General features: G+C 36.1%; 1 protein-coding gene across 4 annotated transcripts in view; it reads right to left on the reverse strand.

The window, feature by feature from the left end:
- DROSHA (drosha ribonuclease III) overlaps window positions 1-26,597 on the reverse strand; it is a 119,080-nt gene that overhangs the window by 42,341 nt on the left and 50,142 nt on the right. For 3 of the 4 annotated variants that reach the window (XM_041749468.1, XM_041749469.1, XM_041749466.1), the window contains 7 exons: window positions 23,689-23,858; window positions 16,926-17,050; window positions 15,196-15,295; window positions 13,655-13,762; window positions 4,056-4,163; window positions 3,398-3,536; window positions 2,998-3,058 (listed from right to left, as the gene is read on the reverse strand). In XM_041749468.1, coding sequence (XP_041605402.1) covers window positions 2,998-3,058; window positions 3,398-3,536; window positions 4,056-4,163; window positions 13,655-13,762; window positions 15,196-15,295; window positions 16,926-17,050; window positions 23,689-23,858 — 811 coding nt within the window. The remainder of the gene's footprint in view (window positions 1-2,997; window positions 3,059-3,397; window positions 3,537-4,055; window positions 4,164-13,654; window positions 13,763-15,195; window positions 15,296-16,925; window positions 17,051-23,688; window positions 23,859-26,597) is intronic. The other variant, XM_041749467.1, reaches the window with a different exon arrangement.

The following is a 26,597-nucleotide window of genomic DNA, read 5'->3' on the forward strand; positions in this document are numbered from 1 at the left end:
GCCACAGTGAGAAAGCCATTTCTTTGTGACAGAGCAAAAGGAAACCTAAATCAGGACATGTGAACAACACTATCAAAAGACAATTATATACCAACAACTAGGGCTGGGATAGATGAGACAAAGATAATTTAAGTTCATGCCTTCATCACTGAAAAGTACACGTGTAGGGCATGTGTAGCCTTGCTAACGGGGCTGCAGGAAACTCAGGGTTTCACTTATTAAAATACAGAACTGGTCATCTGGAGACTCTACAATATAGCAGGGTAAAATGAAATCATGGCCACACTATCCCTGAGGGTGTGATTAAGGGCTCTTTTAATTAGACAGTTCTTTTCTGATCTTAGACTCTCACAGAATACCATAGTAAGGCGTATGATCATCTTCAAACAGGAATTTTAAAGTTTCATCCTGCCTTTCTTTTTACCTCTTGATTGAAGAGGAAGATAGTATGGCCTATGATAATTTCAAAAGAGCAACTCAAGGCAAGCCAATTTAAAAAGAAAGTGACAGATGAAAAAAAAAAGGTAGAAAAGGAAGCTATGCTGGCTATGGCTGGTCATTCTCTTGGCTGTGGAGACCAGTTATGAGCGATAGCAACTGTCAACTCTGTCATTTCTAACCCTGCTCTACTCACCTTTAATCAATCTAACCCCTGGAACCCAAGAGGGACAAGCCTGGCTATTCAACTTCTCAATGGCTTGTTTGAAAAATAAATCTGCCCTCAAGTGATCTCTACTGGCTTCCAGAATATAACCTGCTGTGTTTCACACACAGAAAAGCCTCCTGAGAGCGACATCAGAGCTTCATCAGCCATTAGGCATTTTGCTTTCCTTCAGTTTTCCATGGGGGTTAATGAGTTCAGACCCAGTCCACTTCCTTCCCAGATTCTTCAGTGGCTCAAGGCCACACAAAAATAAGAATGTTAGTATATGAGGGTATCTCCAACCCATTATAGAAGGCCAGTGTTATCCTAATAGTAAAACCATACAAAACATCACAGAAAAGGAAAACTACAGACCAGTAAACTCTTACGAATATAGACACAAAAATCCCAACACAATACTAGCAGACTGAGTTCATAGCATATAAAAAGGATTATATGCCATACCAAGTGAGATGAATCCCAGAAAAGCAAGGTTGGTTCAACATCCAAAAACCAATGAACATAATATACCGTATGGGTAGAATAAACTGTAAAAAGCAGATGATCATCTCCATAGATGCCCCCCAGAAAAGCATTTAACAAAATTCCACACATTTTCATAATAAAAATATTCAGCAAACCAGGAACAGAAGGGAACTGCCTCAACTTGATAAAGGACATCTATGAAAAATCCACAGCTAGTATCATTCTCAGTGCGAAAGAATGCTTTCCCCTAAAAATTTTAGGAAGATGACAAAGATCTATTCTTCTATTTAGTATGACAAAGATCTATTCTTCTATTCAGTATTATACTGGAAGCTCTAGCCAGGGCAACTATGTTAAGAGAATCAAATAAAATGCATCCAGCCTGGAAAGGAAAAAGTAAAACTATCTCTATTTGTAGGTGATATGATCACATACACAAACAATATCCTAAGAAATCCACTAAAAAAACTATAAAACTATTAGAGCTAACAAATGAGAAGTTTCATCAGAAACTTAGTATTAAAATGGCAATCATTCACGAACTGATTTGCAGATTGAACATAATCCCTATCAAAATCCCAGCTGGCTTCTTTGCAAAAACTGACAAACTAATCCAAAATTTCACATGGAAATGTAATGGATCCAAAATAGCCAAAATAATCTTGAAAAAAAAATAAGCTGGAGATCTTGCATTTCTTATTTTCAAAACTTACTATAAAGCTGCAGTAATCAAGACAGAGTGGTACTACATAAAGACATACATACAGATCAGTGGGATAGAACTGACAGATATAATCTCCTCATATACACCATTAATTAATTTTCAAATAATCCTCATATACACCATTAATTAATTTCCAATAAGGTGCCAAGATAATGTAGTGGAAAATGACTAGACTTTTCAACAAATGATGCAGTCACAACTGGATATCCACAGCCAAAGAATGCAGTTGGACCCCTATACCACACCATAAACAAAAATCAACTCAAAAGAGACCAAATCTCTCAATGTAAGAGAAAAAAAAACTATAGAACTCTTTAAAAAGATGTAAATCTCTTATGATTTTACATTAGGCAATGACTTCTTAGACATGACACCAATGGCACAAGCAACAACAAGATGTAATAGATAAACTGGACTTCATCAAAACTTTTCTGCTTTGAAGGATAGTTTCAAAAGAATGAAGAAATAATCCACAGAATGAAAAAAAATTTTTTGCAAATTTGTATCTGATAAGAAACTCATATATAGAATATATAAAAATTGTTATAAATCAGTAATTTTAAAAAGTCACAAAGGACCACATATTCTATGATACCATATTGTATCTGGAATATATAAAAATGATTATAAGTCAATAATTTTAAAAAGCCAGTCACAAAGGACCACATATTGTATGATACCATTAATACAAAATGTTCAGAATAGGCAAATCCATAAAGACTGAAAGTAGAATAGTGGTTGCCGAGGCCTGGGCAGACTCAGGGGAAATGGAGAGTATGGGTTTCTTTTCAGGATGCTGAAAACATTCTAAAATTAAGTAGTAATCATAATCACACCATTTTGTGACCATTCTAAAAATCACTGAATTGCATACTTTATTTTTATTTTTTTAAAGACTTTATTTATTTATTCATGAGAGTCATAGAGAGAGAGGCAGAGACTTAGGCAGAGAGAGAAGCAGGCTCCCTGCAATGAGCCCAATACCGGATTCATTCCAGGACCCCAGGATCATGATCTAAGCCGAAGGCAGAGGCTCAACCACTGAGCCACCCAGGTGTCCCTGAATTGTACACTTTAAACAGGTGACTTATATGGTTTGTGAAAGATATCTCAATAAAGCTGTTATTAACAAAAGCCACTTTACCTTGAGGGAGTTGGGTCATCTTGGCCAAGGCGTGACATAATATTTATTAAGGTGTTAATTCCTATTTAAAAAATAAACAAGTGAATACTATTAGAAGCATTCTAGGACCATGATATGAAGAAAGAAAATTATCTATCTTACCCCATTTGACTTCAAAAGGCTTGATATTTGCATGTCTACAAGTCAACTTAGTTACTTAAAACACTTGATAGGAGCAAAAACTTTTCCTAGAAAACTCATTCATCCTTCTAATAATGCTCAAAGTAAATGCTGTTATGTATGGGTCAGAAAGCACTACACAATGAGAGCATGCAACAGTCACCAGAAAACTATTCCTGATGGGGATTTAATTTATAATAGGGAACACAGGCCAAAACACAAGAGTAGAATCCAAACATACCTTTTTTCCTCATGTGCATGTGATGAACTTTTCTATCTCCATATTTGGGCTGCCGAATTCCACAGTTAGATAAAGAATTCCTGGCATGATCAGGATTCATTCCAAAATTTAAGTGATGACTCGGATGAGTCATGGCCAGCTAAAATTTCAACAAAACAAATTTAGTCTTAAAAACTCAGCATAGAAGTGCCATCTTGTATCACCTCAAATAAAAGAGAAAAGAGATCTATCTATCCAGTCAAAATTTTAAGCCCTGATCTTTCCATCTTATATTCTCCAGGGTCAAATTTCTAGAGCTCTGGTACAAGCCCTTTCTAAAAGGAAACCCCAAAATCACATTTTTGAAGGAGAATTAGAACAGTCATCATCTGGAAAGAAGAGCCTGACAGAAGGGAAGACTGAAAGAAGAGATTCAGGTTTGACAGGCAAATTTTAGCTTTCATCTATTTCTTTAGGGACAGTGTCCCAAAAAAAAAAAAAAAAAGTGAGAAAAAGTGTTTGGAAGTAGCAACCAGAGTGGAGTAATGAAGACAGCGATGTTTCTTCTAAACATCTTCATCATCTCCCTGAATGGAGAATCTCAATGCTCCATTTGTAACCTGCAAGGTGAATTACTTTATTTTGCTATTATGCGAGTGTACAGGAAAGTAATTCTTACCTGTAACAGACAACGATCTTGGAAAGTATATCCTATCAACTTGTCTAGATGCATTAGGCATTGGTGGTAGCGGATATGATGGGTCAAAACAGGTAACATCATTGCATGCTAAGAAAAAAATTTCAATATGTTTAACTTTATAAAAAACTTACTGCTTCATTTATTTTACAACAAACAAGAACCATTTTTCCTATTCCAGATTTCAACTGCCAAAGCCACAAAACAGTTTATTGGTCGCATGGCATCCTTGCAAATTCCCTCTTGAGGGGTGGTGCATTATATTTGCTAAGAGTATAGTCTCTGGAATCACAATGCCTGCATCTGATTTCCTGCTGTCTCTCATTCATTGTGGGACTTGGCAGGGGAGTTATTTGAACTCTCTGTTTCCTCACCTACAGAATGGAGATAATCAGGATAGCCACTTTGGGGATGGGAAGGCAGTGGTTAAAAGGATTAAATGAGCGGATACAAAATACTGTTTAGTACAAAGCCTTAGCACTCACTCAAGTAGGAAAAGCCCTTCGTCATCAGTACTCAGTAGGGTAAGCTCAAGTAAGCCAGCAGAATTTCTGTGTCTCCTTGTGTATCTTTAATGCTAAGAGAATGGACCAGAACTCATAAATTCTGAAACTCTGTCAGGGTCAAGACACTTTTGGGAACTAAGGAAAATGACTCTTCCCCAGAAAAATGCCTATGTGCACAAACATACCAAAAATGTATGCAATTTTAATGGGTTCACAGACCCCTAAAAGCCCACCACTATCCTCTAAGTAAGAACTTCCTAGCCAGATGATCTCAAAAAGCCATTCTAGGTTTAATACTTAATGATCTGATATTTCAAGGACAATTTTTATAAAACCACCAATACAGTTAAATCACCTGAGGACATAGAACTTTTACTTTTGTTTCAATCACTTTTCATTCGACTAAAGATTCCTTCCTTATTGGGAGATAATTTCATAAAAAGCATAGCCTTTTCTTTTCTTTTTTTTTTTTTTAATAACACTTCCCTAGAACTCAAGAGAAAGGAGGAGTCATTCTTATTCATCAGAACCTAGAGGCTGGGCCCAGCCCACAGAATGACTGACATGTGCTTTATATCATTTTAGTCTTTGAAGTGTTTTCAAATGGTATTGTTTAAAAATACATGAAAATGGATTTGCTTGAAACTGCAGAAATCAGTTTCCTGTATTAACTCAATAAGAAAAGATTAGTGCTCCCAATCAAAAAAAAAAGATTAGTGCTCCAATCAAAAGGAAGTCCTTCTTTCCAGTTCAAGTCAATAAATACAGATTGAGCACCTCCTCGTCCAAGGTTTACTACAGTTATGGAAGAGAAAAAGGATAAAGGCACATCCTTTGCCCTCAAGGGCTTACGAGAGATGTGTCATTGTGATCTGAATTACTGGCATTTTGTCCACTTTGTTTTTATAAGTGATGTATTAAAATATACAGTAATATGTAAATAAAATGTGTGGCCAAAGGATAGTATCACTTTCCAGGCATTTAAATTGCAGAAAGCTCAACAGAATTGATGCTTCTATTTCTACCTTTCTCAAGGCAGAAAGGTCATGAAGACTACACAACTTATCTTTCTAAAGTATGAACTCAAACTGGTGAATCCTATATTTTTTAATATCTCCACTGAGGGATGGATCATCACCTGTCAAGAAAATGACACTCTTCATGGTATTATGCTAAGTGAAACAAATCAATTAGAGAAAGACAAATACCATATGATGTCACGTGTGGAATCTAAAAAACAAAACAAAAAACAGAAACAAATAAATGAAATTTAAATATACCAAAACAATACAGAGAACAAACTGGTGGTTTCCAGTGGGAAGAGTCGTGGGCTGGAGAATGGACAAAATGGATGAAGGAGATTAAGAGGTTCAAACTTTCAGTTATAAAATACATAAGTCACAGCGATGAAAAGTACAGAACTGGAAATATAGTCAATAGTGTTGTAATAATGTATGATGACAGATAGTGACTACACTTATGGTGAGCACTTATATAGAATTGTTGAATCACTATGTTGTGCAGCTTAAACTGATAGAACATTGTATGCCAACTATACTTAATGAATTTTTTTAAAAAGGAAAGCACACCTTTTTTAGAGTACTCTGATGATTAAAAACTTATTATTAACATTTAGCCCAAATTTGTTTCTTCTGAAGATTTTTCCCTTTAATCTAGCTGTACCCCCAGAAACAAACAAAATACACGTAACAGCAACATTTCCACATCTTCTCTTGGTTACCCTAAGTCTTATCTCCTTTAACCTTCACTCATGTGAAACAGCTTTGAGTTCCTTCACTACTTCCTCTAAACTTGCTCCAAATGGAACCAGTTTCTCTTTCCAGGTAAGTCTATTTCTTGTGAATACCACTAAAAGGTATATATATATATATATGACCCAAGTCCATCCTATAACCGAGACAACAGTCTCAATGTTACCTGCAAGACTGTTAAAATTTCTAGCTCTGTTTTTTTAAATTATCAATCTTTGCAATGTTAAAATATAATCACTGAGCATCTCCCCCGAAACCCACCAACCCAGATCTGGCAAATGTTTTCATTAAAAAAAAGCTTATTTATAGATTGTTTGGCAATGACTATTACGTAGTTTTTTGTTTTTTAAGATTTTACTTATTTATTCATGAGACACACACACACACACACAGAGGCAAAGACACAGGCAGAGGGAGAAGCAGGCTCCCTGTGGGGAGCCCAATGCGGGACTTGATCCTAAGACCCCAGGATCATGACCTGAGCCGAAGGCAGATGCTCAACCACTGAGCCACTCAGGTGCCCCCGTTACGTAGTTTTTAAAGCTATTTAAATTCTCTCATTAAAACTGAGCAAGTAGAATAGCAAAACAGAACTATAAACAATATGAACAGTTAGAATAAGACAAGGTACCCCCGTAAATGCCTAAACAAGACAGGCTGAGGACAAAGACCCAAGGAGATCTCAGCATCAGTGATCAAAAAGACAGGGAGCATAGCAGGGCTTCTGACCCCCCCTAATAATGCAAGAACCCCCAAAATAACATATATTCCTAAGAAATATGACCAAAACTGGAGAGGGCTCTGCAGAATCCAACCAACTGGGTAAGTACAAGAGGACTGTATAATCATGCCCGAGAAGCAGAGGCCCTCTATATGCTCAAAATTAAAAACTGAAGCTCCTTTCCAGGATAAAGCCCCATGGTGTAAAGAAAGCGCTGGGAGTAAGTCACATTTAAGCAGGAGAGGAATAAAGGGCAAAAAAAAAAGAGAAAGTCCAGATAAAATAGGGGCAGGAAGCAGCAGGGGACCATCTCACGTATCATGAGGCCATTTTTTTTTTTTTTTTAATCACTTTGCAAAAGCAGCAGGAGGGGCTCTAGAACCATGAAAAGCTAATTTGGCTTATACCCCCTTCCTCAAAGTACAGGGAAACATTTCACTTACTTATACAACATTATTTAACTTGAAGAGCAACAGAAAAGAACCATGATCAAATTCTACCCAAGGATTTTATCAGGAAACAGAGAAAAGGAATAGAATAAGTTTCCTCCAATAATTTTTTAAAAAGCCAGAAAAACATGCCAACAAAACAGATGAAAGCTGTAACCTAACATTTCAAAACGTGCTAAACAAAATCAAGAAAGCAACAGAAGCTATAAAAGAAAACTACAAATAAATATTATAGTAATTCAGAAATGAAATGACTGGATGAAAGGAAGATTTGAAAAGAAGTTACAAAACTCAGGGAAAAGAGTGTGTGTGTGTGTCTGCTTATATTAAAAAAGAAAAATCATTTCTAAAAGATGATGGCTACCCTTTGGAATATGGGATGGCAAGAATGGGGTAGAAGAAAAGAGATACAAATTAGATTTTTAAAACAGACTTGGCTTTGTAAACCTGAGTTTGAAATTATAGTAAATATTTTACAGAATTATAAAATAATATTTAGTTTTTAAAAGAAATACTTAAAATCGAAAGTCAAATGAAATAAATGAATCTGTGTAATCAGTTCATAGTATGAGCGTAAGTGACCTAAAAACACACTATTCTGAGAGTGCATGCTTTGTGTGATATAACTGTAGATAATCACAGACAAAAAGGAATACCCCCAAACAAACAAACAACTACTTCCCGTAATCATTTTGTTGGTGGAGCCATTAATATTGTTATTCTGGGACTACTGTTTATGTATTACAGAATAAATCAAATGAGTAATTTATCTTGGTGTTATATGGAATCCCTATATGGGATCAGTACCAAAGGGAAGATTTTTTTTCAAGTATTCTAATTAATAATTGCAAAAAGAAAGAATTAAAAGATCACTTTGGCAGCTCTTAATGACTACTGGGTCTAGATCATTATTCATCAGTGACTAATAATGTCACACACAAAAAAAGAGACCACGGATGCATCTAGAGGGTATTGTTAAGTGAATAAGCCAGACAGAGAAAAACAAAAAAACTCTGTGATTTACTTTATGCAGAATCTAAAAAACAAAACGAATGAACAAACAACAAAAGTCAAAAAGAGTCATAAATACAAAAAACATATTGGAAAAAAAAAAAAAACAAATTGGAGGCTACCAAAGAGGACGGAGCTAGGAGAATGGATGAAATGGGTAAAGGGAATTAAGAAGTATAAACTCCCAGTTATAAAGTAAATAAGACACAGAGATAAAAAGTACAGCACAAGGAATATTGTCAATAAAACCATATACACTTATCATGGTATTTCATAATGTGTATGATTGAGAAGAAATACATTCTAGTTTGAAGACTTATTTCTTCAACTGAAAATTGGTCAGATTTCTATGAACAGAATTTACTCTCTAAAAGAACTATTAAATATTTGGATAATCACTTATTATAAAAATGGAGAGAGAGAGAGAAACTACACTACCACCTATGAAAAAGTTGTGCAAAAAAATAAACTTACATCTGACCACTGACATCCAACAGAACTTCTGATGCTGGAAATATTCTGCATCTCTGCTGCTGTAATAGGCACTGGCCAGATGTGTCTATAAAGTGCTTGAAATGTGGCTAGGACAGCTAAGAACCAAATATTTTATTTCATTTAATTCTATTTATTCTATTTAAATTTAATTTAATAGCCACGTATGGTCAGTGGTATTGTACCAGAGAGCAGTTTACAACAATTTACAGGAAATATAGGGGAGAGAAGCACATGTTAAACAATACCATGACGTCGCAATCAGCATATTAGACCTTAGAACAGATTTGCAAGGAAAACAAAGGGAAAAATGCAATGAGAACCTAAAGAGTAAAGAGACTTAAAACACATCAGCTCATCACAATGTACAGACCTTGTCTGAATGCCTATTCAAGCAAACTGAAACAGATCTAGCAGACAATCTGGAAAACATGAACAGTGACTGTATGTGATGTCATAGAGATGCTGCTGGTAACAACTAACGTTGTGTGAGGATGGCAAAGTGCTCACTACACTTTTTTTGTTCATCTTGTAGATGTTCAAAATTTGCATAATAAAAATGTAACTTTAACAGTTCTCTATCAGGCCAGTTAGCCTTCAAGCAAAATCTGCTTCTCTTCCTTTAGAAGAAGCACTATCTCTAGTTTAAAAAAAAAAAAAATCAACTATCTCACATGGCCCCCAAATTTGTTAGCAGTAACTATGAAGCCATATGTCTCTCAGAGGTATAAATCTCCATTTCCTCCCCAAGTTCTAACTTAGAAAATGATTCCTTGAATGTGTTGTCCAAAACCTCTTAATCTCTCGATATTTTTCTTCAGCGTTCAGTCACCCCTTGGTAGATCACGAAGTGAGAATGTCAGTTAGTGCGATATTGCATGGCAGCCTTCTACTGCATTCGAGTCACTGCGTGAAGACATCACAGCTATTAATGAGTCCAAAAACAGCCCTATGTCTACTCAGTACAAATACCAACTGTCACAGCTCAGCTTGTCTTCCTGGCGCCAAGGACAATTCTCCACACACCTGGACCTCTGCAGTTTTCTCAGGGAGTTAGAACCCCCAGGTGCGGCATAACCTTATAAGGGTTATAACCCTTATAACCATGGGATCCCTGGGTGGCGCAGTGGTTTGGCGCCTGCCTTTGGTCCAGGGCGCGATCCTGGAGACCCGGGATCAAATCCCACGTCGGGCTCCCAGTGCATGGAGCCTGCTTCTCCCTCTGCCTGTGTCTCTGCCTCTCTCTCTCTCTGTGTGACTATCATAAATAAATAAAATTTTTTTTTAAAAAGGGTTTTATAACCATAATGGTAGTGCATTCCTTGCGCCTTTTTTGAGGTCTGTTTGTCACCTTTATCCATTCCCCGTTCTATGGTTCAGTTTACTGATTCTCACGAACCACCTCCTTACTACAGCAGAGGATACTGGTACCTGCTTCTATAAGATACCAATTCAACCTCGGTGGGCAGGACCCCATTCTTAAAATACAGATCCTGTAGCAACATGCTGCCTTTCTTTCTTTTCTGAGGCATACTTGAATTTTTCAGCCTCAGTTTCAAGTTTTATTTTTTTATTTTTATATATATATTTTTAAAGATCTTATTTATTTATTCATGAGACACACACAGAGAGAGAGAGAGAGAGAGAGGCAGAGACACAGGCAGAGGGAGAAGCAGGCTCCATGCAGGGAGACTGACGCGGGACTTGATCCCGGGTCTCCAATCAGGCCCTGGGCCGAAGGCGCTAAACTGCTGAGCCACCAGGGCTGCCCCAGTTTCAGGTTTTAATTCTTGCTTTTTGCCCCCGTATTTCCTAGAAGTCACTCTAATAAACAGCAACACAGAAAAAAAACCTTTCAATAGTTTTGTCTCTATACAGTTTCAAGTTCTGCATTTAGTTCACGTGTAACTACAGGTTCCAGGCCCAGCCCTGGATTTCCATCCTCCTAACATTGGTTGGGGCATCAGGTAGAATTTTCTAACCGCATAAAAACCCTAATAACTTCTCTGGTTGGGAAATTATACTTCTAGAAGAAGAGGCTGGTACTTAGGTTTCTCTACCTTAGATTTATCAAAACAAGTTTTATCTCCAGCAGCAGCCAGGTAACATCACAAGGCTTTTGCCAGCAACCTACTAGCAATTATTACCAATGAACAGTAGGTCCTGTAGCAATGAGTTAGCAAATAGAGAATCCCTCCCCTATCCCCACCCCTGAAGATTTTAGAGAAGTGCTTTTTTTCCTTAAAATTAGGCATGAGTCTGTTAACAGGCTTTAAGATTATTCAAGATTATTATTTAACTGTTATTTCTCAGATTCTTCTCCTTCAATACCAAACATACTAAATGCCTTTATTTTGAAGGTTTTAAACTGCATTATTACATGCCAGGTGCCATCTTATTTGAGGAAGACATACAAAAAAGAAACATTTATTCCAGGATAAGAAATTAAATAAAGCCAACATTACTGGTAAAAAAAAAGGAGGATTGGAAACTGGAAACATGGCTTCTAAACAGATGGCAGTTGTCTTTGGAAGAGGGGGAGTCCTACAGAGGAAGGGACTATTATTAGATTAAGGAGTATTCACCTTGGCAGGAGTTTTAATCAGGATCCAATTTCTCTGACCATTTAGTCAAAGGAACTGAGTGTTTTTGCCAGCCAATCTCCAAACAGAATGTAAAATATAATACATGTAGATCTGATAACCTCATCCTCTGGCTGCTTCTCATCTAACTAAGAAGTCAGCGTAAGAGATTTGTGCCACAGCTGAAGAACACAGAACTGCAATGGAACAGATGATTCTGCACCCGTATGCATGCATGTCGCCAAAAGAAAGAGGAAAGCGGGCTCGATGCTTTAAACAAAATTGTGTTCAGTGGAACAGAACTGCCTTAGGGCCTGCTACACAGGGTGGAAATCAAGTACAACGGGATACTCCCTCCATACACACCACCCACCAATCAGTTATTTTTTTAATCTTTTTACAAATTAGGGCTCTACAGAATTTTGTTTTTTAAAAAAAGTTCAAAGTTAACCAAAAACACAAGTTTAAAATTCACTGAACTGAAAGATCTCTAAGGTCCCTTCCAGTTAATAATGCTCTACAATTTTATGATGTCTCTATCAACTCTGACTTATCATTGAGAGGACCAGATTTTGAGCAGATTGTTGAACATTCTGCTCATGGCTTTGTTTTAAGATTTTATTTATTTATTTGAGAAGGAAAAAGAAAGAGGAGAGAGAGAGAGAGAGAGATCACAAGCAGAGGGGAGGGGCAGAAGGAGAGGGAGAAGCAGGCCCCTCACTGAGCAGGGATCCTGGTAATCATGACCTGAGCCAAAGGCAGAGGCTTAACTGAGCCACCCAGGCACCCTCTGCTCATCGTTTTTATGCTGTCTACCTTAGGATGACATTATGTTGGTTTTAGAGGAAAATAAAAATTAGATAATATAGCGTCAAGGTCAGAAAAATCAGCAGAAGATACTCATTTCTGAATACTTAGAGTAAAAAATTAAAAAAAAAAATTGGTCAGTTAGCAAAATAACTGACAAACTTGGTAGATACAGCTGGCTGCCACTATAGAGAATTAATTCTCCATCTAGTAACATGGCATCAACAGTAGTCCATCTTAACACAATATATAGCTCTGGACATCACAATGTAAATGAATCACCTAGCAGTACCTTTAATAATAAGATTAAATCCCACTGTTCGATATAATAATTAAATGCCAACACTGACTTAAAGAAAAAATACCTCATTATGATGAAATAAATACCTAAGACTGCTTGAACGTATTACCAAACACATGCTACCATCAAAACAAGAGTGAGTGGAAGCCTGTAAGCATTCTTCCCAAAGGCTGAACATGGCAAACTACACTACCTGACCTGACCCCTGCCTGGGTGACCTCCTCGCCTTTACTATAATTCCCATGGAGCACAACCAGTATCAATCATAACAAGAGAATTGAGTGAAGAGTCAGAGAATATGTTGGGTTTTAGGGGTCTCTAATATATTATAAATTCCACTCATAGGGAAAACAAAAATAGTTATTAGTGAGAGTTATATATAGTTGAAATGTTCTTCAATTAGTTCATCTAAGGAAAAAAACTGTTATCATTTGACTCAAATATGAAATTCATACTGATTTTGTTCATTAATGCCTTCAGTTCTCTGCAATGTAAGTTTGACTCATCAGTCTGGAAAGTCTGTACACATCATCTTCAGGAGTCTGCCTGTACAGCTGCTGGAATCGCTCTTTTGACAAGCACCCACACGCATTGCACACAGGCAGGTGCTTTTGAAAAACACACTTGCCTTCACTCAACAGGCAGACAGAATTTAGCATTACTAAGTAACTGCCCCCCAACTCACCCTACCACCGTGCACATGTATGCATGCATTCATGCAGGGGCACACACGCGCGCACACACACACAGCTAAACAAGATGAAAACTGACACAAAACCAAGACCCAAACAATAGAAAACAATTTATGGTTGGTGTTCCACTTAGCTACAAGATTGTATGTTCTGTAGCAACTCATCTCATCCGCATTAGGAAAACTTCAGTGGCAGATGCCTTTTAAAGAGATATATAGGTATAAATGTGTTCTCAGAGGCGTCATCACCTGACAGACATCAGAACGGATGCCAGTTTTCCAAAATCCTTGACTACTTAGCTCCACTGTTACTTCTCGCCTCATTGTATTCTTCTGTCGTATTTTTTGGAGTGCTTCCTAGAAAAGAACTCATTATGATGAGTAAACTGACAGCTGTAAAGCAATATTAAGCCAAACACCAAGCATTGGAAAATAAGCTGGATTCATTCAATATCACCCTTACATCCAGGTATTCAAAACTCTTCATGTTAAATTATGATATTTTATTTGAAATGAAGGCCAGGATGCTCAAAGCCTTGGGTATATGCCAGCCTTTCCTGGTACCTAGATATGAAAAAATCTAAACCAAATCGACCATTCTGGTGAGTTCAAACAAAAAATGCCCCTTTGCTGATAAAAGAAACAACATGTGATGTTTGAGACTTAAAATCAACATGTAAAAATTATATTTATATCAAGCCTTATGTTAAGCATTTACATCTAAGAAAGACAATCAGTAAACTAATCTGCAACCCACATAATTCTAAAAGCTGTCTTCTCATTTGCAAAACCCTTACAAAACCTCTTGCAGCAAGGGTACATTTTTATTTAAAAAAGACAATGATTTAAAACTTCTGCAAGATATAAAGGAGCTGACTCTTCCCTTTTACCTCCCTTCAAATAATTAATTATAAAAATAATTTTATATTTGTACACTTATTCAATAAAAATCTCACAAGAGTTCATAACAATAGGAACTATCACACCACCTGCCTCATTAAATGCCTACTACAGATCAAACACCATCGGAGGAAAGTTAAACAGAGTATTTCAGAAGTCCACACAACCACCTTTTTCCCCAGATGCACCAACAGAAACAAATTTCAGTCATCCTCCCTTATCTAGTTCTCTCTTTATAATGAAGCTGTCTGGCTCAAGTCACAGGAAGTGACTGGACCAGAATTCAAACACTTTTCCCAGCTTCAAAGCCTTGCTCTCTAACACTGCCCAAAGCAAAATAAAACCTCAATGAAACAAAATTTATGTTGATACTGAATCCATTTATTCTTAAAAATGATCCTGGAGTACAGGGATAATACTACCCATTAGTCAAAAATATGGACTTTGGGACATAAAACCTTATGAAAGAAGTTTACCCTTCTAAACTAACAGACATATGGAAGACATATGAAAGGCAATCTTTTACGACCTTAAGAACAAGAAATTTGAGCAAGACCCAAGTTGTGTTATGTACAGTCTAATTAACAATAAAAGGTTGACCCAGCGATTTTAAAATTTGAAAAATTTCTATAAGATATATTTATTCCCAATGGTAGGAATCCATTAAGAAAGAGGCCTTTTTTGGTGTGGTGGTGGTGGTGGTGGTAATGCTCTTCTAGATACTAAAAGATGAAAAAAATATCAATCTGCATACTAATGTGAGAAAAGAAAAGTGTATTTTTAAAAGTGTTTTTCCATTTTATTCTAGAAGTATGGTATAATGCAATAATCTTGAAATAAACATGAAACACATCAACATTAATCCCAGAAGAATAGGATTTGATACCAACCTCCCTTTGTGCCAGCTTCTGTTTGTCAGTTTGTTTAACTTTGGGACTATTTGCTAGGAGGTGGCGAAGTTTCACATAACTCTTCCACAGTTTCTGGTACCTAAGGAAAAGGACAGACAGACATCTCAGAAAAAAAGTAGGACGATCTGAAATGCAATAAAACCAGCTGTTTTAATAGGCCTGCTGAATCATAAATTACATTCTTTGGATATCCTTAATGGCAACAAACCTTCATTCTAAGGAAGCATATGATCTGGGGACAGTGGGGCAGGATGACCGAGAGTCATCTGGAACCTAGTGGTTAAGTTGATAATTATAAGTCTGTGTTGAAAATGAGGTACCCTATAAGTGCCCGAATCTCTGTGGAAAGAATTCACAGACACATAAAAACCAACAGAAACATGTATTATTTCTCATTATTACCTATTTTATTTAAATATGTACTTTCTGATGTTATTGAAAGAAAGACCTCTTACTTAACAAGGACTGTTGGTCTCTGAACTGCCTACATTGAAAACAGAAGTTGAAGAGTATTAGAAAAGAGAATCCCACTTGTGTCAATACCCGAGCTCTACAGCTGTATCCGTTTCTCCACTGGAGAAGGAAAAAGACAAATGGTGTGCATCCATTTGTATTTACCATGACAAAAATAAGCATATTTGCTGCAGCCAAATATGTGATAAGCTGGATCAGACTAAAGGATCTTGTTAAAACATCCTGGGAATGAAGAGAAATGCAGTCCTGCAGCGGCACATAGTCCTGCCATCTGACAATCCACGAGAGCCTATCACATTCTACTAACATATGTGACAAGAAGGGACTTTCAATGAATTTTCTGTCCCTATTGAAACTGCTCCTTTCTTGGCCTTAGCTGGGTCTCTCCTTTTTGGTAACAATTTTTTAGAGAATGGAGGAAAGAAAGAAGTACTTACACAGTGCCTGGTTCACTGCTTCATACTTTTATCCAAAGGGGGGAAAAAAAGAACAAAACCCTTTAGCCTCTTCTAATGTATCAGCCAGAAATGTATTTATGAATTGAAAATCTCCCATGCCCTTTTCTCCCATTTTGAATCCTTAAAAAAAAAAATTAAGTCAAGAAACTGTTTGTTTGTTTGTTTAACGAGGTAGGAAATCCAAACACTTCTGAAGAATATAATGGTACTATTTCCATTCCCACACATCCTCATCTTCTCCCAGAAAAACACTAACAAGCCAGTTGGAAAAACTCAAATGTGCAAAGTAACATCAACTCTAAGTGTCAGAAGTCATGCCTTCATCCTTACAACACAACCCTTGACTTTGCATGGGATCTTGAGCTCTTATTAAGATGCCTCCCAAAATAGAATTCTGCATAAATCCGGCAGTGCTAGGAATCAACATGGTGCTACTTTCCTCTAGAGTGCACTGAAAAAATAAATAATAATAATAACAATAAATATTATAATGATGAAGGAAAAGTTCCTTAAAGGTTAAAAATATATGGGACTCATGTTGACCAAAATTGCCAAGGATAATCTATTGAGTAATAATTTCCTGCAGTCAAATCGATAGAGAAAATAATTTTTCAGGAGCTACTAAAACTTGTTTCATTTGGTAACCTAAATTTGGAAACATGGCTCATTTCAGGTCTTAATTTTTTAATAAAATATACACTAAAGGGTATTCCTCTGCTAATTCAGCTGTTAGTAGAAGGTGAAATTGGCTAAGACAAACACCGAGAAATATCTTACTGTGGGTCTCCTGCATAACTCAACTGTGCAGGGCGTATCCCAAAGTGGACGATAATCGGAAAGGTAATCACATCAGGGTTGAACTGTTCACGATCCAGTTGATCAATGCGGACAGAGCTAGGTTTCTAGAGAGAAAAATCAAAGCCATTTATTCCCATAAGAAGTCTTTCAGTATTGACTTTAACCTATGTAATGAAGAACTTAAGCGGATTTTTTCTGGGAAAGCCTCATCCCCCAAGGGAAAATGTCACTTAAAACCCGTTAATCATAGCGGCTATACTAGATAAAAACTATAATGTCATCCCTGTAAATGAGTCTATGCCATTTGGCATAATGAACAATGATTTTGTCCTTTTTTGCAATCCACATAGAAACCTTTAAAAATTAAACTTTTAAAAGAACACCTAGCCAGATATAATTTTTCCTTAACCTCTCCAAAGGCACAAGGGAAATATTTCACATCATGGGGAAGAAGTGTGCTAGCTTACTCTGTTTCATTTCACATTTCAAATGAATGGCTTACTTCCATCCAGGATGCACAGAAACCGCTCTATATACTTTTTCTCCATTAGGTCTCTGTGTACCCTGTTTTTCTTTTTTTTTTTTTTTTTTTTACCTGCAGTGTAATTCACAAATAACATTATATTGGTTTCAGGTGCTGGACATAATGATTCATTATTTGCATACACTGTGTAGTGATCATCACAAGAAGTCTAGTTAGCATCTGTCACCATCAAAGTTACAAAATTTTTTTACGATGAAAACCTTCAAGATCTATTCTCTTAGCAACTTTCAAATATGAAACACAGTATTATTGACTTATAGTCACTATGCTGTACAGTACATCCCCATGACTTAGTTACTTAACAACTGGAAGTTTATATACCTCTTGATCCCCTTCACTCATTTTCCCACTCCCCTTCCCCTCTGGAAACCAGCAATCTGTTCTCTGTATTTGAATTTGGTTTTGCTTTGTTTGTTCATTTGTTTTTTAGATTTCACATGTATGTGAAATCAGAAGTGTTTGTCTTTTTATTTCACTTAGGGTAATATCTTCAAGATCTATCCATGTTATTGCAAGTGGCAAGATCTCATTCTTTTTTATGGCTGAGTAGTATTCCAGAGTGCGTTTTGTGTGTGTGTGTGTGTGTGTGTGTGTGTGTATCCATTCACCTATTTTTCCATATCTGGCTATTTCAAATAATACTGCAGTGAATACAGGGGTGCATATCTTGCTTTCTTCAAATAAATATTCAGAAGTGGAACTGATGAATCATATTGTAGTTCTATTTTTAATTTTTTGAGGAACTCCCATACTGTTCTCCATAGTAGCTGCACCAATTTACATTCCCACCGACAGCACACAAGAGTCCCTTTTCTCCAAACATCCTCACCAAAACGATCTTATTGTTTTGAAAATAGTCATTTTGAAAGGCATGAGGTGATAATTCATGGTCTTGATTTACACTTTACACTTGATGATTAGTGATATTGAGTATCTGCATGTGCCTACAGGCCACATATCTTCTTTGGAAAAATGTCTATTCATCTCCTCTGTCCTTTTTTAATCAGATTATTTTTTTGTTATTGTGCTATGTAAGTTCTTTATGTTTTGGATATCAACCACTTATTAAATATCTGATTTACAAATATCGTATGCCATTCAGGAGGTAGCCTTTTCATCTTGCAGATGGTTTCCTTTGCTGTATGGAAACTTTTTAGTTTGATGTGGTTCCATTTGTTTACTTTTGCCTTTGCTGCCCCTGCCTTTGGAGTCAGGTCCAAAAAATCATTGCCTAGACCAATGCCAATGAACTTCTACCTATATTTTCTCCTATAAGTTTTATGGTTTCAGATCTTACATTCAAGTCTTCAATCCATTTTGAGTTAACTTTTGTGTATGGCATAAGGTAGAGGTCCAATTTCATTCTTTCACATGTGGCTGTCCAGTTTTCCCAAACACCATTTTTTGAAGAGACTGTCCTTTCCCATTGTATATTCTTGCCTCTTCTGTCATAAATTAATTTACCATATATGCATGAGTTTATTTCTGGGCTCCCTATTCTGTTCCACTGACCAGTGTGTCTGTTGCCATACTGTTTGATTACCATAGCTCTATTGTACAGTTTGAAATAAGGGAGCATGATGCCTCCAGCTCTGTTCTTTCTCAAGACTGCTTTGGCTAATCAGGATCTTTTGCAATTATATACAGATTTTAGGACTATTTATCCTATTTCTGTGAAAAATGCCATTAGAATTTTAACAGGTTTTGCACTGAATTCATAGAGTGCTTTGGGTAATGTGGACATTTTAATAGTAATTCTTCCAACCCATAAGCACAAAATACCTTTCCATTTATTTGTGTCTCCTTCAATTTCTTTCATCAATGTCTTATGGTTTTCAGAGTACAGGCCTTTCACCTTCTTGGTTAAATTTATTCCTAGGTATCTTATTCTTTTGATGTAATTATAAATGGAACTGCATCTTAATTTCTCTGATAGTTCAGTTAGTATATTACAAAATGCAAAAAAAATTTGTGTACTGAATTTTTTTACTCTGCAAATATACTGAATTCATTTATTAGCTATAACAGCTTTTTTGTAGAATCTTTAAAGGTTTTCTACATGTAAAGTCATATCATCTACCAATAGTAACAGTTTTACTTCTTCCTTTACAATTTGGATGCCTTTTATTTCTTTTTCCTGCCTAATAGCTCTGGACTTCCACTATTATGTTGAATGAAAGTGGGCATCTTTATCTTGCTCCTGGTCTAATATATTCCTTTAATTCAAATCTTCAAAATAGAAGGTATGGTGGTACAAAAACCAAATGGTTAAGCTTCTCTTATGACCATGTAGGCCATTTTTAAATTTTAATAGAAAACCTCATTTTAAAAAAAAACATCTAATACAGGAAGAAGCGAACAGGTGGTTCCTTCTTCAGTTAACAAAACACCATCCTTTCATCCTAAAAGTTTAAGTTTGTAAAAAGATGGTGAAATCACAGTTTTAGGAACTTCCTTCCTTTTAACTCTCACAGCAGTCTCTAATTAGAAACTAAACTCTTACTAAGAGATTATGACATCTTTGGCTCAGCTGCTTTCGAAAATGCTACAGAACTGATCCACATGGAGGCCAACAAATTTCATTCTTTTGGAAAACAATGCCCACAACCAGAGTCTGGTTAGTGTCTGGTTTTATCCAGGACAGAGTGGTTTCAATGGTAAAACCAGGAAAGCCTCCAGCAACTGAAACAAGCTGGTTACCCACTCTCCCCCAGCTGTAGCCCAAGTCAGCCATCTGACAAATTCAAGCAGGTGACAAAGTGAATAGATTTGTGTAAATTCATACACATTAGTTTTAAAAAAAAACTTACATTTAAGTTTTTAAAAGAATGTATGAATGTCACTTAATGGTCACTAGTATCTGGAAAAGTTGACCTCTGCTCTCAAAATTAATACACTACAGAAGATTTTGGTCACAGGTAACCTAATATAAAATTATTTTAAATGCCTATCATCAGTAGCAATATGTTATTTAGGTCTAGGAATTGTTGTCAAAATTTTGTATATCAAAGCAGCAGGATACAGTTTTAAAGGAGGAATTGCACAACTCAAAGTGCTAGTGAATTATTCATGTTTTTGTGATTTTTAAACACTATGCTATGGCATCAACCAAGGAAACAGTGATTTAAAATATCTGTAGCATCTTTAAATTTATAGGGGGGAGAGATGAAATAAGTTCTAGACTTTGGCCATACCCTACAATATCCATCATACCAGCTTTGAGGAAGAATAAAAAATATTTTCCCTAATGACCAAAGTATTCCCTGGCAGAGGCAAAGTGCCTCGGGAGAGAGATTAATTCCTTTAAGTCCTGCAGCAATAAAGTACTTAATGTGACCATAATGGCTTGAAAATTTTAATAAATTCCCCAATATTCTTACCACTGGGTAATCTTTCAAAGCAAGTACTGCAGAGGATGAAATGTGGTGCCATGTCTACTCCGCTGTATTTGCAAAAGATATAATGAAAAGATGTTTTCATGATACTGAGTTTTCAGGATATTTTCCTCCTTCAAACATATTTTTATTAACTTTAACATGTTTCCAAGTCTGGCACCCAAACTTACCTTTCTTAATTTATTTCTGATTACTTTCCAACATAAAATTTTCATCTTGACTAATCTGGTTTTATTATCTTCAAAGTTGGCCATATATCCTCCGAAGTATATACATTTAAGCATGCCAATAAGTCATACAATTTCTCGATTCCTTAACCTCATTGCAGCATTTATGAAGTAGCCCTCCCAGCCGGGTCCAGTGACCTTGCCTGAAACTACAGGCTTTCCTGATTGGCTTTTGTACTGACTGGTCTAAGAATTCAATAATTCATCACAGTCTCCTTTCATATGGATATGCCATGAGCCTGTGCCTGGACAAATAGCATGTATAATCTATATACTTCACTAGCACAAGGCTCAAATAGTAATACCCTCCAACAAATAAGTTAAATAATAATCATGGAAATGGAGTAAAATGTCCTCTATGTCACTGGCTCAAAAACAAGTAATGGATGAATCAGAAAAGCACCTGGTTTTTTTGTTTTGTTTTGTTTTTTTAACTACAGATCCTTGGGCCCCATTACTTGGGAGTATATATGGGGTGAGAAGGATCAGGGCATTCTTACATTTTCAAAGGCCCTCCAACTGATTCTAGGATTTTTGGAAATGTTAACCATGCTATGGAAGGAAGCCCCAGGGTGAAAGTCCCAAAGTGTCCACTGTAGACCATGGGACTCTTCAAGCAGACCTACCAAGATGAAAAGGTGTGGCTCACACCACCCTCACTTCCACCCACCCTCTGATCCCGCTGTGAAGCTGGCAGAAGAAATGTAAATTTATGCAAAAGTTTAAAGAAGAAAATTCAAATTCAGAGTTATTGTCATAATGCTATGACCTGTATGTTTCTTTTAGAGTTACTTGAACAATTATTTATGTGGTTTAACAATATAATAGTAAAAACTACTAGAGTATGATTTTCCTAAGTTTGAAACAAGTTTTATGTTTAAACATTTTTATAAAACACTTTCACTTTCTAGATTTTTTGAAATAGTATTAGCTGGAATGTTTGATTTGCAAATAGTAACATTTTGTTTGTGCAGATGTTACTGTCATGCTACAAAAAGTTGATCTAGAGTTTTTATTTTTATGAATCAAGGCTATTAAACAATTTGGCAGCCTTTTCAAAACAACAGCTTTGTGTGAATAGATTATTGTTTCTTTACATAAAAATATTTTAATTCTCCATTTCTGTAAAACTTAATCCTGATAAGATGCCAATATATAACTATCTTATGAAACAATAATATACTTCTGAGAAAAAAATTATAATTCACATAAATATATAAAATGGCATTTTCTTCATAAATCTACTTAACCTTTAAAACTGCCCTTTTTTATATTTTTACTTCAAAAATTAACATCAGAAGCTAATTTTAATACAAAAACCTTAAGAAACAAAGAAATGGGAAATATTTGTAGTAAGTATGGCAAAGGGTCGATAAAAAAGGACAAATATCACAAAAGAAAATTAGACAAGTGATATTAATAGGCCATTACCAAAGAAAACATTTAAAATATCAGTTTTTGCTAGAAACCAAAATATATACAAAACTGAACTACATAATTTTTTTCCTATCAAAAAGTTATTTTTGTTAAACTAGTACAGTACAACCAATTTGAAGAAAAGGACATGCTCATATACTCTTGGTCGAAGTGCAAATTTTACAAGACTTCTAGAAGGGAATTTACAACAAAGCCTTAAAAATGTGCATATCTTCAGTCTATTAACTTCACTTATAGGACATCTTCCTAAAAAAAATTAAATGGCCACATCTTCAAAGATATATACATGTTTATGTATATACGTGGTTATACACACATATACAAATTCAATACAGCACTATATATGACAGCAAAAACCTGGAAGCAACCTTGATGTCCAATAATAGGGAGTTAATTAAATGACGTGGGAGCCTTTTTTAAAACTACACTTGTAAAGAAATTTAAGACTATGGAAAAATAATTTTGTGATCGTTGTTTCTGAAAGAGAATAAGAACAAAAAGGTCTAAGTAAGAATAATTTATGATGCCAATTTTGTTTTAAAACAACATGAAAGTCTCTAAGAAGACTAGAAAAGTGAACAACAGTTAACATCTCTGAAAATGGAATTACAGATAACTTTTTATTGTCTTCTTTGGGCTGTTTTTCTATTTTCTTAACTTTTTAAGTGAAGACATATTACTTTTATAGTAAAAAAAAAATTATCAGATCTGAGGACACCTAGGTGGCTCAGTGGTTGAGCATCCGCCTTTGGCTCAGGTCGTGATCCAAGGTCCTGGGATCAAGTGTGGAATCAGGCACCCACAGGGAGCCTGCTTCTCCCTCTGCCTATGTCTCTGCCTCTCTCTGTGTCTCTCATGAATAAATATCTTTAAAAAAAAAAAATCAGATCTGAACATATCTAAAAACTTCGAAATTCTCCATAATGGGCAGAATTTACTAATCAGGTGAATTTGCTACTAAATATGACTACACTGTAATTTTTTTTTAATTTACTAAGTATTTAAAAGAAAACTTACTCAAAGAACAAGAAAGAATACTTAAAACTTTTTAAATGTTCTGTTACTATTTTTGTGAACATCCAAACTGGAAAGAAGGGGGAGGGGTGTCAGTCTCAGAATGTGTAAGCACCAGAACATACCGTTCCAGGATTGGTGACAATCATGCCTTTGCATTCCTCTGCATATTTCTGCCACTCAAGTTCTTCCCACTGAAGCATATTGGCGATCTCCTCTTCGGGAACCAGGGCTTTGCTACATCGTAATAAGTAAAGGAGAATCTGGTGCATGGACAGCACTTCCTTTCCTCCATCTTGGGTGGGAGTGGAAAGAGAGGCAAAAATAAAGCTACTCAACAGTCAATCATCAGCCAAAAAGCAAAAACAAAGACAATGAAGAAAAAAAGAGCATTTATAAAAATTTAGAATTTACATTGTTTAACCAGGTGCCAAATAATACAAAAGCCATTTGTTTCATTGATGAACAGTGCTCATAATCCATCTCATTTACTAAAATGGCAACATTATAAATGATAAAAGGCTCCATTTGTGAGGTATGAATATAAAAATGTGCCTACCTAAATAAATTTAAAACCACCTAGCGTAAGAGCCACAGTTTATAATATACAGAACTATGTTATGTCTTAAATATTTTATTATTCCTTCTAAGGTAACAGATGAAAGCTCTTTAGAAGTGATGTTACTGTCTTAAGGAAATTCTAAGCTTTTATGAGATATTTATGGATGTTTCCAATAAGCTATTGTTGCATTATGGTCTAATTTTTTGGTGCTAATGTGCTGCACCTGCCGTGATGAATGGCGCTAAAAAGCCTGTACTATTATCATGAAGTTCATTATGGAGTTAGTACATGGAAAAAATACCAACTATTCTGAGGCTTACAGAAGCATATATTACCAAATACAGAGGATAAAAACAAGGGACATAATTAAAGTGCCTTAGAAAGAGTCAATTAATCTGATACTTGATGAACCAAAGACATTAATTTTGGGTCCATAGGCTTCTGCCCCCTTTTTTGGGCTTAACTTCTTGATCAATACATGCAATCACCTTATCCCCCTTTTCTTTGCCTAATCCCAACCCAAGAAAGGACAAGAGCTCTGAAGGTTTGGAGGACAACGACTACCCTCCCCAGGTCATGAGATATGCCAGGAACACCAGTATAGGGCCAACCACTCCACGGAGAAATGAGGGGCCAAGATGGTGGAGATGAGTAGGCACAAATGAGAGTGTCCTATTCGTTCTAGAGGAGTTAATGGCACTCAAGGAATTTGGGGTACTAGAAAGAGGATGAAAGATCTTAAATAGTAGTTGCTGTAGGCTAAGAACCTGGACAGAACTACACATCTGAGAAAGAAGAGAGCAAAGATCAAAATCTTTTTTTGATCTGTTTTTCTTTTTTTTTTTTTTAAATTTCAGATGTTATGGAACTAGAGCATATTGCTGCTATAGAGCGACCATATATGCAGGCAAGCATTCATTTATTAAAGACTTGTTTGTATTTAACAAATATTTTCTGAGTACCTATTATGCAGCAGGCACTCTTCTAGACTCTGGGAATACAGTGGTGATCTAAACAACCAAAACCCCTTATATTCCAGGAAAGGAAAAGGAAAAGGAAAAGGAAAAGGAAGGAAAAGGAAAGACACAGTAAAAAACAACCACATAATAGATCATTAGGTTAAGATAAAGATTCTCCTATAAAGAAGAATCAAAACGGGCAAAGGACTGCAGCCATATTTAAAATAGTAGTCCGGAAAGGAATCTATGAAGAGATGCATGTAAGCAAAGACTAGAAAGAGAGGAGTCCACTATGCAGCAATCTGGGAGAAGACTGTCTTAGAAAAAACTAGCAGAAGTCCTATGGTAAAGTCGGATTGAGTGTTCCAGCAACTGCAAAGAGGATGGAGTGTGAAGGAGGTGGCAGGGAAGTTGGATCTTGCAAAGCTTCTTTTACAGAACACAGGAAGAGCTCTGGATTTTATTCTCAGATGACCAGATTTTTTATCATTATGTGCCAGGCACTATGAGTGATCCTGTGTCACAGTCATGGAAAAAAAACAAACAAAAACAAAAGCTTTAAGGCTCTCAAGAAAGCATATAGGCTAGTAATGATTAGTCACAATAGTTCCTAGAGGAATCTTTGTAGATAACATTCTAAAAGCAGAGTTCTCTTAATCAAAGACACTGAGTCCCTAATCTCTAAAAACAAAAACAAAACAAAAATTTGTCCATGAAGTGACTAAAATACAATCAACCCACATGAGGACATGTTCTACCTACTGATTCAGATTATTGCTCACAGCAGTGAAATTTTTTATGCCTCATTACAAAACATCTGCTTTAAACCCAAGAGTCACCTTTGATTAACAAACTTTTATTGTAAAGGGCATATTTCTCAAGAGTCTGTCTCAAAAGACATTTCAATCTCCCTGCATTTAACATGTCTCCCTCAATCAATGATGTTTCCCTCTTTGCTAAGGAGCCTGGCAAAGCCATAATGCCTATCACAATGTCTGTCCATGTCTGAGCCCACAGCAGTCTCTACTTCTAGGGGGTCTGAGGCAAACAGATGGAAAAAGAGAACACTAAGGCCAGAATACGTTCATTTACACTGCATGTGTACACACTGAGAACAGCAGAGACAAAAAGGAACCCTAGAGAGCCTTGAAAAGAACTACCACACTGACTAGATTCACTAGGAACCAAGAAAAGAGTAAAACAGTATTTGGCTCATAATCTCTATATTTGGTAGTATCACTAAAGAGCACTGTGAGCCTACAAGGATCCATCAGAAGCCTAGCATGCTGTAGGAAGGAGAGAGTTGTTTTGTTACAAGGATTAGAAAAAAAGACCCAGATTTTATTTGGGGAAGTTGGTGTATGGTAGAAGGAGCAAATATATGCAATGCCAGGTATACAGAACAGCACTAAAATCTCCTCACCAGCAGTTACAGAGGGCTGACTTCATGGCACTGCAAATAGAAGTGAAATAGACTAAGTGCTATGAATTTAAAGTGAAAAGACTAAAAAAC

Source organism: Vulpes lagopus, chromosome 3, assembly GCF_018345385.1.
Source record: "Vulpes lagopus strain Blue_001 chromosome 3, ASM1834538v1, whole genome shotgun sequence".
In the NCBI taxonomy this organism is placed as follows: domain Eukaryota; kingdom Metazoa; phylum Chordata; class Mammalia; order Carnivora; family Canidae; genus Vulpes; species Vulpes lagopus.